At 39.8% G+C, this 13,553-nt stretch overlaps 1 protein-coding gene across 2 annotated transcripts in view; it reads right to left on the bottom strand.

The window, feature by feature from the left end:
* The window catches only part of dpp10 (dipeptidyl-peptidase 10 (non-functional)), a 260,752-nt gene that overhangs the window by 105,571 nt on the left and 141,628 nt on the right, over positions 1-13,553 (bottom strand). For both annotated transcript variants that reach the window (XM_086266229.1, XM_086266230.1), the window contains exon 3: positions 11,723-11,818. In XM_086266229.1, the coding sequence (XP_086122355.1) occupies positions 11,723-11,818 (96 nt within the window). The remainder of the gene's footprint in view (positions 1-11,722; positions 11,819-13,553) is intronic.

Genomic DNA, 13,553 nt, shown 5'->3' with positions numbered 1-13,553 from the left:
CCATCCATGGATTCTGTCAGTGTTTTGATCTGTTCACCATCAACATTGCGTGCAGCAGCAACCACAGCCTCCCAGACACTGTTCAGAGAGGTGTACTGTTTTCCCTCCTTGTAAATCTCACATTTGATGATGGACCACAGGTTCTCAATGGGGTTCAGATCAGGTGAACAAGGTGGCCATGTCATTAGTTTTTCTTCTTTTATACCCTTTCTTGCCAGCCACGCTGTGGAGTACTTGGACGCGTGTGATGGAGCAGTGTCCTGCATGAAAATCATGTTTTTCTTGAAGGATGCAGACTTCTTCCTGTACCACTGCTTGAAGAAGGTGTCTTCCAGAAACTGGCAGTAGGACTGGGAGTTGAGCTTGACTCCATCCTCAACCCGAAAAGGCCCCACAAGCTCATCTTTGATGATACCAGCCCAAACCAGTACTCCACCTTGCTGGCGTCTGAGTCGGACTGGAGCTCTCTGCCCTTTACCAATCCAGCCACGGGCCCATCCATCTGGCCCATCAAGACTCACTCTCATTTCATCAGTCCATAAAACCTTAGAAAAATCAGTCTTGAGATATTTCTTGGCCCAGTCTTGACGTTTCAGCTTGTGTGTCTTGTTCAGTGGTGGTCGTCTTTCAGCCTTTCTTACCTTGGCCATGTCTCTGAGTATTGCACACCTTGTGCTTTTGGGCACTCCAGTGATGTTGCAGCTCTGAAATATGGCCAAACTGGTGGCAAGTGGCATCTTGGCAGCTGCACGCTTGACTTTACTCAGTTCATGGGCAGTTATTTTGCGCCTTGGTTTTTCCACACGCTTCTTGCGACCCTGTTGACTATTTTGAATGAAACGCTTGATTGTTCGATGATCACGCTTCAGAAGCTTTGCAATTTTGAGACTGCTGCATCCCTCTGCAAGATATCTCACTATTTTTGACTTTTCTGAGTCTGTCAAGTCCTTCTTTTGACCCATTTTGCCAAAGGAAAGGAAGTTACCTAATAATTATGCACACCTGATATAGGGTGTTGATGTCATTAGACCACACCCCTTCTCATTACAGAGATGCACATCACCTAATATGCTTAATTGGTAGTAGGCTTTCGAGCCTATACAGCTTGGAGTAAGACAGCATGCATGAAGAGGATGATGTGGACAAAATACTCATTTGCCTAATAATTCTACACTCCCTGTATACTCACTTTGGTAGTTCAGCCTTTAATTCCTTGCTGTGATGCCATTTTAGTTAAGTTTACATTAAGTGGGATGTTGTGGGTTGGGTTTTTGGTTTGAGGACAGTTGTTATAAATATAGTTTTCTGATGTTTGAAGGATGAAGAGAAAGGAAGGGATCAAAGATGATCAAAAAACAAAGACAAACAAGAAACAGGAAGTTTGAAGCCTAGTCTTAAAAGTAGAATGGGTGTTTGTCTCTCAAAATCTAAACTGGGAGCTGGATCCACAAGAGAGGACCCCGACAGCTGAAGGCTCTGAGCCCCATTCTACTTTTAGAAAGTTTATAAATCACAAGTAAACCTGCAGAGAGAACTGCTTTGTTGTGATAATAGGTTGTCACGAACTGGCTCAAAGTAGGTGAGAAGGAGAGAGTTCACACAAGACATTTACTTAAATATAAAAAAAATCGTGTATTTTAAATTATTTTAAATTCAGTCCTGGATTTAACAGGGAGCTGATGAAGGAACAGTAATATGGGAGAAATAAGAAAACAACTGAAGTGTTTTCAAGGAGCCTTTAGAAGAGCCCGATAATAATAAATTGCAATAGTTCGGTCTATAAGTAACAAATGCATTTACACTGATTTTTCAGCATCACTCTGATATGGTGAGTGCCTCTCTGCATATGGAAAACGTGTGAAAAATTGTTCTCAATCAATGTCCAACTGACTCCTGCAAATCATACTTTAACTCATAAATAGCACTTTTTTTTAATCTGATTTACACTTTGCTGTACTATTTGATGTAAAAATACATGCTTTCAATGCCAGTGAAAGGTGAGTGAGCATTCCCTCCCAATGTTAAGTTTTGTGTCATGGACAGACACTGATGATTTTATTTTCTGTTAGTGGGAAATCAATCCATGGGATTTTTTTTCAGCTGTAATACACCTCCTTCCTCTCTGTGTCTCGGGCTGATGGACAAGCAAAGCTCTTTCCACAAAGTGTGACAGCGATATTGTTTCTCCACTTTATTGCTTCTGTGTTTTATGCTCTCTGCCTCCCTTTTTTCCCTCCACCCTAAACATCATATGCTAATACATGACAACGTCTTAACAGACCTGGGCCACAAAGTGTGTTTTACTATTTTTGGTGACAGCTGTGGAGGGGCGGAATATGTAAAAAACGGAGCATCCTTAATTCAGCCTGCACAAAAGAAAATGTTTTTTTTTGTTAGAAGTTTGTCTCAGCAGTGAATCACCAACGCCTGATGCACTAATGGCCATGGTCTGACTTCAGCACTGTCTCTGTTGAAAATCGCACAGAGCGAGGAAGGGCAAAGGGAGAACAGTGGAGAATTCAATCTCTCCCTTTTAATCAGTGTCTCTTGCTGCTCAGAGCAGTGATAATGGGCATGTCAGGAGCGGCAAAAATAGGATGGGCTTACAGGAGCTTAATGGAAGATGGAGAAGAGTGTGAGATACATGAGGCTTAGGAGGACTCTGTGTTAGTGCTGGGTGGCACTGGGGTTCACATAAACGAGGAGACATTTCAAATCACAATTTCTTATCTGCGGAAAAAATGAACAGAAAGATTTAAAATGTCCATGCACCTGAGCTGTCTGGAACCCGAAGAGCTGCCGCACGTTAGCATGCAGCCATTAACAACCTTCCCACTGTGAAACGTGTGCTATATGCACTGGCATATACGAGGAGACAAATGCACACGACCATGCACTGTATTCCCTTCACTGACGCTTTAGCAGCAGTTAACAGCACAGCCTGGGGAGTCTCTAATGTTAATTAATGGGAGGTACCAGAGCATGCAGTTCCTAATTAACCCCTGAAAATGATCCTGCAAAAGCAAGCAAGTGGAAAACTGGGCTAAAAAGAATGCATTTCCCTATTTCCAAGACCCTGTTTCCCTGCTTATGATGCATATGTTGCAAGCCTCTTTGCAGGTTATGGCAGCTGAAAAACTGATCCTTTTCTTCCTTTTCCTCCAAGTTGAGTGGCAGGGGAATAGAAATTAATTGGCGTAATTATGTGGCTAATCATAAAAATGAAAGAAAATCAAGGTGGGTTGCTGGCTCAATGCTAAAAGACTTACTGAACTAAACAGTGGAGTGATTAGGCATCCAGCAATGAAGTCTGCCGGCACACAAAGATCAGTTTCAAAGCAGAGCGTGATCTGGTACTGACATGTGATATCTGGATGGTTTACACCTTTTAAGATATTATATTCTATCTTAAGAGCACACAGCCATGAAATCCACCTAGAGGCATAAAACGTTAAATGTACCATTGAAACCACACCCCACAAAACTGCAGCTTGGGTCACAGCCCAGTCATCAGCAATCAAGCCAACAACTTTGCAATGCATGCCAGATTCTTGATTTAGAATTAAAAGGTGCAGAATTAAAAATAAAAAATTCTCCAAATAGTGCCCCACAGCATAAGTAATGAAATGTGTCAACCGAGAGAGGACGAGGGAGACACACTGGTGCCAAAGATCATCTTCACGTTAAGTTCTGTATTTCTGCAAAATCCTAGTGCACCAGCCTCAACACTTAAGTTCAAGAGCAACAAAAGGAAGTATTTACTCAGTGCCCTCTGTGCTGTAGCTGACATAAGCCTCCTTAAATATGCTATTCAGATGTGTTTATTAATTTGTACTTGATCTGACTTCAAATGACCTCAGGTTTAGGTTTAAGTTTCTTAAAATGATATCTATGCTGCTATGATGGGTGTGTAAATATCGAAGGACACGTCTCAACGAGGAAACAGGTTCCTAGTATCAACCATAACATAAATCCCACCACAACTATGAGTTTATCCTGGGTAGGTTAACAGAGGTGCCCTGGACAGATGACCAATAATTGAATTTAAATTTAAGTTAAAATTTGATTTAATTGTCTTTTAAAGCGTGGTTCACAGCTACAGGTGTCTCTAGGGGTTTTATATTCTAAGGTTAATCATCTCACAATATCAGAGCGAGGACCCCAATGATGTACTGAAAAGACCTCCAGCAGAACTAAGCTCAGTGAGCAGTTGCCATCTGCTGTGACCAGTTGGCAGGTGGAGGTTTCCCAACAGCCTGAGCCTAAAGCAGCATAAGTAAGGGATGGTTCGGGGGTTCAATCGATCGAGCTCTACTATAAGCTTTCTCTAAAGGAAAGTTGACTTGGCTAACGCATATAGTTTAGGATGTTTGTGGACTGTGAAAGAAAACTAACAGAAAGGTAGAAAAGTCTTTTTGAGTGGGGAGAGGCTTTAAAATGTAACAGCCTGTCACAGCCACAGAGGTAGCACGCTGAGACCAAAAGAACTGTGGTCGGTCAGCTCTGCCTGTGTTTTGCTGCCAGTATAGAGGATTGAGACTGACAGCAAAATAAGTCAAACTGAAGCTCGGTATTCCTCTCACATCCAAAAACTGCATATTTTTTTCCACTGCAGACTCACATCAAAGCCGTTGAAGGTTCATTAATATGATCACTGCAAAAACTACTTTGTATGAAGTAGATGAGAAGACGTTATGAATTGTAAATAAAAATTACAACTACGTCTACAGCAGGATTGCTGTACGCCCCATGTGTCAGCTCATTAGTAGAAGTTGTTGGGGCTGAATGCAAAAAGTCTGACAGGAAGCAGAGATACCTTTGTGTGTGTGATTTGTGTCAAAAAACGCAGCTTTATCTTCTCTCAGTATTCTTCCCCAACACTGCATTGTTTTTAAAAGGCTTTTAAATTGCTTCTATACAACAATAGTTGGCAACTTTTTTCTGGCATGCCCTACTTCAGAAGCCACAAAAAATTCACTCCCATCATTTTTATCTTTCATTTTTGTCATTAACAATAAAAAAGCAGAATTTTAAATGAAATAAAGATGAGTGCAACAGTGTCAGCCATCCTTTGTTTGCTTTTCCCCCACAAAAGTGATATTTTTTACCTAGTTTAATTGCATAACACGACAATTTGAGAACCACTGATTCTAAAGAATGGTTAAGCTTTTAATACTGTGAGCATTTGGAGCATTTTGGTTTAAGGATAAGGGAGCACGAAGCTCTTCATCCCAGAAGCTTCAAAGATTCACAGTGAGATGGTGACTAGAGTCCATAGAAGCAGATGATGACTTCAAGCGACCAAGGGCGAAACAATTACAGATGCTGTAATGTGGACAGAGTACAAAATAACCTTTCTCACCTTCATGGTGAGTGAATGAAGTGTCTAATCAGAGCAGAAGCAGTTGACATATGACTTGTTACTAAACATATTAGAGGTTTGCCTAAGTAACCAGAGAATGGAGTATATGACCAGCACTCAACTTAAAAGCAATGCAAAATGATTGAATCGCTTCTTGTACGCATGCACCAACAATTTCCCTGGGACAGGGTTTCCTGAAGATATTTACTGTCACAGGGGTTACAGAATTGATGTTAGACTCATATAAATGTTAAATATATTCTCATGATGATGTCGAGTATGAGCTGCGATCTTGTACGAATAAAGCTAAAGACATGCTGAATAAAAACTGGGACTTTCCATTAGTTGAACCCAGCATCAATAATAAGGCCAGAGCAGGAAATCATTTATTCATCATCAAGGATGCACACTCGACCTAAGATGTCAGGTGACGCTCCTTCAGCACACGTCACCTGTTTTTATTGCATTTGCAACTCCAAGTGTTATTGTCTATTTAGTGTAGCTACCAGCATTTCACATATTAATAACATACAGTCGCAGATAAAAGTAAAACAATAAAAACATACTGCTGCGAGGCTTCTCCTGGAAAGGCAACAGCTTAGCTTGATAATAACACAGGTATACACAGTTTTACTGTTACTATTAACTTCTAGTATGGACTATATTTGCAACTGAGACGGTATGATCCCACATAATACACAAATAAAAATCTTTCACACTGATGCACTTCAGCACCCAGTTTCATTTTCACATAATAACAAATTTCTTGGAGCCATCCAGTAAAATCCTGCACCCAAACAGTCCAGAGGGGATTTATTAATCTGTCAGCCACAAGCCTGCCTGTAAGGTAATAAAATAAAAAGTGCGAATTTGACTGCAGTGAATGAACACAGCTGACAGGTGATGCAGCTCACTAGTAAACAGGTGAAGTCAAGTGGTAATTTGTTTTGAGGTGAACAGTATTGACAGTTAATGGCTCAATAATGGATTTACAGGGATTACCACAGAGCTGGACATTTACTGAGGTGAACATTGGATTTCGTGGGCGGGCTGGATGGTAAATGCACAGCTGCATACTGCAAGCACAGTGTGCAAATTTTCAAATGTAAAAAGATGCTGATAGACTTAGATGTATAAAGTGCAATCTATATGTCTAAGTAGCGGGACAAACAAAGAGAGTATATATAATTATATCAAAGGCACATTTCTAATTCGGAGGATTTTCTGACACTCATTTAAAAATCCAAATCCCTCAAAATAAATGCTGATTTGTTTTGGGGGTTTTTTCCACCTGAACTTTGTGTGAGTAAACTAATTTGGTTGAACACATTGTTCAGCAATTGTTTCCTCAAGCTCTGGCTTCTCTTTTCCTCATGATGCCAAGTGAAATGTTTTCCTACTGAGTATTGTGGGGGACTTTCTGCACTAGTAATGTTTTTGTTTGTGACTCATCCTCAAGGAAGGTACATGTTGCTCAATCAGTCTGCTTTCAGAGTTCATGAATATGACTATGGGAGTGTTTTTTGCAGTATTACATAAACAGTGTTTTGCAAATGTTTACTCTCTTCTACTAAGAGTAATGAACCGAGTCATTGTGTATATGGAAATCTGCTGATGCTAGTAGAAATAAATTCATATATTTAGGTGGGACACACAAACATATTGATAGTGAAGACCTTAATGTTAGCTAAAAAGGATGTGCCATTTCTAACGCCAGTTCATATCAGGAAAAGAAAAACTAGTTCTGGGTCCTACTGAGTCTTATACATCATTCCTGGTGAAGAACTACCTTCAGAAGACCAAAGTGTGTTACTGACTGGCCTGCACAAAGCCCAAATTGAATCCCTTTGAAAATGTGCAAGATATATATATATATATATATATATATATATATATATATATATATATATATATATACACACACACACACACACACACACACACACACACACACACACACACATATATATATATATATATATTTTTTTTTTTTTTTCTCTGTGTATTTAACTTGTTCTTCAGTCAATAGTTTACTTGTTTCTGAACCTCATGATTTTCTTGTACTACGTAAAAATAAGTTGAATTGCCATTATCAGTAGGGGTATTTTTCCACTGCATATCTTGTTCATATTATATGTTGCTTCATATACAAATAAAATGCAGTCAAAAATGTGTTGTTTCATTTCACACTCTTATTATGCTGAAATATTTTGGGTTTTGCGAGCTTATATAAGCCAACTGGTGTGTTATTTTGTCCAAGCTGGGCCAGTGCAAACACAATATGATACCCTCCTCTCAGCAGATTGTCAGTGACAGTCTGATGGCGCCCAGCCTGCAAGTGGAGTTTGCGACAATACTGATGGAAAATGACGCTCACTGAAACACATGTGGCATCAGCTGAATGTGACTTTCTCAGTAACATGCCTCAGTGTGAAAAACAAATATACATCCACTATTCACACATATGCAAGTCTTCACAAGCAACAGTTGGAGAGGAGTATCAGTGTCATTTTTTTCCATATCTGCCCAGTGTTAACCAGCTGTTTCCCTGTAATCCTCAGACAGGTTCTCATCAATAACAACCCTCGACACATCAGAATGACAATGCATTTCAGAGAAGAGCTGCAGAAATGTCAGACCACACAGAAGACAAATGGCATTCTGCAAATGTGTTGCTTTAATGTACCCCGACCAGCCACAACATCCCAGTCGTCTGCCTAATGTTGTGTAGGTTCCCCTCGTCCCGCCAAAATAGCTCTGAACCATCGGTGCATGCACACAGGACCTCCAGGGGTGTTCTGATGAATCTGGCAGTGGATCATTTGAATCCTAGCGGTTGCAGGATTGGGCAGCCACGGCTTGTTCTCGTTTAATCGGATTGGGGAGTGTGGTGGCTGATTAAATTCCTCTGGTTCTCACTTAAGTTCCTTGAGTTTCTCCTGAACAGATTCTGCATTGTAGAGAACTTATCTGGCTAGGGGAGGACACTGGCTTGGACTTATGGACTTTCCTAAAAAACATGCTATTTTAACAAAATCAACAATTTTACTCAGTTCACCTGTTATGAGTTTAAGTGTTCTGTCTGATCGGCTAAATCAGCCACAGCATCAATTTGAAATGATATTAAAAGATCCACCAGCTTAATAACTGGATTATTTATAAGCAATCTATAAGTAGTATTATCAATGATTGATTTACAGATGTTTCAAAGTCTTCAAAGATCATCATCATCAACAATGTGAGGCAATTGAGGCAATAATATCCTGAGAAAACCTTGCTTCACTGCCAGAGAGGTGGAGGTGTACCTGATGAATCACAGCGCTCTTAGCAGCAAATTTAATCTGTAATGATGCACTCCATTTCACATATCATCAAGTTGTAATGTCGGACTGTAGCAACCCATCCATCCATAACCTCATGTCACCACTTGTTAGCTGAAGTATGAATTAAGGGGCCCGTACACTCACATATTTAACTCGTATTGCCAATTTCACAGTCGTTGTTTTGCTTATTTGGTTCGGACCAACAGAAAAGGCTAACACATACTTTATACATTACTCACTCAAACTTCTTACAAACAACCTAAGCAACACGGACCTCATATATTTTGAAGCAGGCATTTTGCCTCCATTTCTTTTACCTTAATGTTTCACTGGCTCCAAAAAAAACCAAACGTGCTCTTCATGATTATGCTGGGCTGACATTTTACCAAATATTGACCACTTTTTCTGACATTGTGTAATGACCATGGAAGCTAGAGCTGGGAAAATGAACCTTTCTTTTGCAACAGTTGGTCTATTTGCATAGTGCCACTGATTAAATCAGTTCTCTTCCTGTGGAGCTCTGAAACCAGCTGGTCATGCCGACGGATCCAGACATGTTAACATATGTGTCAATTATGTTTTATGTGCCTTGACACAAGAAGTGTAAGCATAAATAAGAATTTTATTAACAAAAAATTATTTTTGGTAACACATAGTCACATTGGAGCTTCATTGGATCAGTAGCATGCTTCATTTTTGTGTAATACTAAATAGTGAATCATTCAAATGCAAGTTTTATTGTGTGGCTGAGTGAAAAAAATGTTTCATGTTCTGACTCCAGCCCAATAAAATAAAACATCTGGTTCACTGACATATATAAAGAATGTTTAAAAATACATATTTCATATTTGCTTAATCTTACTAGTTAATAGCACATCAGAGATCTTATTTTCTTTCTCCACAGAATCCTCAGATTGTAAGCTAGTTCAGATATCATACCAAACACACTGTATGTCTTTGGAATTACACCATATGATGTGTTCAAAAGGAGTGAATCTGTGTCTATGACATGGAAAGAATAAGGGATGTGATGTAGCGGGCGCTGTGAGCCAAATGGAAACTGTGGTCAGATTTGTAAAAAACAAAGTTATCCATACTGGCAACTTCAATGCACAGCAATCACCATAACAAACCTGCTACTAATGTGTGCCAGTGGTGGCAGTTCATATTAAACATGTTAAGATTTTTAAATAATGACAGTAAGGCCTCTCAATTAAACTTTTATGCTTTCGGACATATTTTATTTCCCTCAGTTTGTAGGATGTCATTGGATGAAACATTCCTAATGTGGTCACCTCAGGCACAGAAGGCCTACCCACCTACTGTGGAAATATTCGATTTGGGATATTCAGCCAATCAGAAAAAAGTTGAAGAGGCTCAAACAGCCTGTTTCAGAACTCAAGAATGGATGAACTAAATTTCGACCTTTGAAACTGAAGCAATGCTAATAAAGTCAAAGAATGAAAATATGGAGTTGGAAATGATCATAACAGGCTCTCTGTGATAAAGAAATGAAGTTTGAAGACTAAAAACACAGAAATAATGTCAAATGTTTCTTTGTCGCCCAGGATTTTACAAAGCAAACAGTGAAAATTGCAGTGCGCCAGTGAACTACATGAAAAGGAGCCTGAATAGAAACACACAGCATCATAAACACCATTTTTTTTTTTTACATTTATTGTGTAATTTGCTGAATACTAGATTCTAGATTTTAATGGTAATGTAGATGCAATCCAAAACATTACTCATAATGCTCATTTAGTAATGAAGTACATTAAAAATGATCTTTAAAAGCATGTTGTCTGTAATCGGTAGTAAAAAATGGTTTAAAAGTAACTGTCCAAACACTGGATGCACCTATTTATCTCTAATACAGACAGAGACTGAAGACTTTTCAGGCAAACCCACTAAAGCTTTTGGGTTAGGGAGAAAAAAAAATCTCATTTTTGCTCCAAATCCTAGTGATCAATCTTTCCTCTCGCCCGTCTGTCTGTTATCTTCTCCCATTTGTCTGGGGTCTATTTTGCCCCATCCATCCATAAACCACCCTATAAAGCTGACTTTTCTGACTGCCTCATCTCACAACACTGGTGCTTTCTCTGTCTAGCCCGAGGTCAGCTCAGGGAATGAGATGGCGTTGCAAAGATAGTGGAAAAATGTCACCCAGGAATGAAATATTGATGGACAGAAAGGCCTTGCCTTTTTCCCTTGCCCTCAGGCGCAGACTGAGTCAATGGGCAGCGAAGAGGAAAGCCAAAACAAACACACTAATCCGCAGGAAGGAAAGGAGACTGGCGGAGAGCAATGCGGGAACGCCGCAATCCTGTCCATCCTTTCCCTCGGAGGTATCGTTATCTTCTCCCTCCCTCTAAGCAAACCATAATCAGATTCACTTGCACTTCAGTTGATGTGGTTTATTTCCAGCCAAGGGCTTCCAGGCTTAACATATGATCCCCTTCTGGCAAATAACAAATCAATACAATGTAAATAAGGAGAGGGAAAATAAATCCCTACATCTAAATTTGCATAACGAGATGCAAGGTAAGGCTGAGGTGAAACATGCCAGCCTTGTTTAGAAGTGAACTGTCTGCCGGCTGTTAAAGGGAGCCTCAATTACAAAGCAGGAGAGACGACAGAGAGATGTCATCCCTATGCTGCTAAACAAAAGCACTGCTGTTGTTTCTTCATACAGAGTACACTTAGAACTCAACCAGATGTCATTAATGTCAAGTAGGAGTGTGTATTGTATAAATATATGTACAGCAGCATGAAGCAGTAGACTGCACCGGGCCTGAGTCATTATATAGTTCAACTAATGACTCGCTTATGCTGTTTTTGTCATTTCATGGAACAGGCAGGCAGTAACGCTTTGTAGCAGCTTTATCTGTGCTTTTAAAAAAAGCTGCTTCCTCTGTCTCGTTAGAATTACAAACGAGGCTGGTAAACAGTGCCTTTTATCCGTTGCGGAACTTCCCTGCATCCGTAGCTAAAAACTTCTGAACAGTCAAAACAGGTACAGTCAATATGGATTACTCACCATTGATCCACTGGGCCTCCGGGTCATGGACTTTGAACTCGGGTTTGAACAAATCCTCCACAGTCATTTTAGTGTCACTTCCAGCTTGGTTGTCAGCTGAAAAACAAAAAAGCATAAATTTAATTTGTTTGTTTCTGGTAAAAATAAAAATAAATGCACATGTTACAAATTCTATCCGCTTATTAAACACAAATCATCCTTCATGCATCCAATTTCAAATCAAACTCCAGCATTAGTTGCTTCACCATCAGCATCCATGTGGAAAAGAAAATACACCCTCTCGTAGTTTGACGGTTTAACATATTGGGATGTGAAAAAACAAAAATCATCCAGTTTTTTGCAGATCTTTCATTACAACATGACAAACACCCCACAATTCAGTAGCTTATAGGACCACCTTTAGCAATAATAATGTGGCATCATTGTTTAGGAACTAAAATGCTGCTTCAGTTAGTTGCGGTTTTGTGGGATTTGTTAATTCACCGCTATCTTAAGGTACCACCACTGTGTGGTCCACGGGTAGCACACTGTTGTAGCGAGTGATGAGGATTTAAACTGAAAACAAACTGTTTAAATAAAACTGGAACAAGGAGCAAAACAGGAAGTCTAAACTAAGAAACACAAGGAAACCACAAAACCTGAGAGACACAGAGAAGAACAGGTGCTCTGATAACAAACAAAGGGAGATGGACACAGTATATACGTGTGAGGATGATTAGGAGAAGTGGAGACACCTGGGAATACAGCTGGAGCAAACTTGACATAATGAGATAGGGGAAGCAAAACTGAACATAATGCAGGGACAAGGGACCATCAAAATAAGACAGGAAACACACTGAGGCACAACTAAGACACACGACTTGACACTACAAACAATAGCACAGACTGCAGACAGACCCGAGAGAGCTAGAGAGAGAGTCTCTCTAGCTTTAACCCTCAAAAAGCAAACTAAACTAGGAAACAAAACCCAGAGTTCAAGAGAGCAGTAAATAAACAATTTTCATAAGTCCAGAACACACAAACACTGGATCATGACAATCACAGTATTTCGATCGGTTTGAGGTGTGGACTTCTGACCACTTTCTAACTGAGGCCTGTAGAGTTTGAGATGGAGCTCTCACCTTGGGGTAAATTTGGTCCAATCTTGGAAAGGTTGTGAAATTGTGTTAACACACATCTCCAGACCATTGAATTACAAAAAAACATATAGTTTTATAGAGGTGCTCACACTAACTGATTAGCGACACCTGGATGCTACTTCCTTTGTCCAATGACTGTAGGAAGAAAATAGAACTGGATGGATTTTTACACTTGCCTGACGAGCAAATACAGTATGTTGAGTGTCCTGTTAATCCAGATGTACATACTGGTATTTACACATGAACACACAAAGAAATCCATGTGTGTGAAAAAGATACACATTGTCACAATGGCATTTCATTCGTTCATTAACATGATCATCACTGGGCTAGAAAATCTTTAAGCTGTTCCAGCGCTGACCCTGGAAATGTTTCATTTTTAATTATGAAATGTTAAGCCTTTAGCAGAAAGAGACGATGCCAATTGTAAGCTTCTCCTGAATAGAACAGCTGCTGATTGTGAGCAGAATAAGAGGGCCAAGTCATTTTGAATGTCAGCCATATTGGCTTCCCTTGATAACTCCACACAGCATGTTTGTTTATGGAGGCAATGAAAGTCTAACCAACCGTGGAATACACTGGGGAGAGAGTGGCTGCATGGCCAGCGGATTGTGATGATTTTACATCTGAGAAAATGATATTTTTGAAGCACATATACAGTGTACAGTGTGTGAAAATGGGAGAAGAGCTTG

The sequence above is a fragment of the Aulonocara sp. 'chitande type north' Nkhata Bay genome, linkage group LG16 (assembly GCF_057382095.1).
Source record: "Aulonocara sp. 'chitande type north' Nkhata Bay isolate Kocher_YH1m ecotype deep benthic linkage group LG16, A_spYH_male_GT1.1, whole genome shotgun sequence".
Taxonomy (NCBI): Eukaryota; Metazoa; Chordata; class Actinopteri; order Cichliformes; family Cichlidae; genus Aulonocara; species Aulonocara sp. 'chitande type north' Nkhata Bay.
Note: the sequence above shows the minus strand (reverse complement) of the source record. Positions and strands in the feature narration are given on the sequence as shown.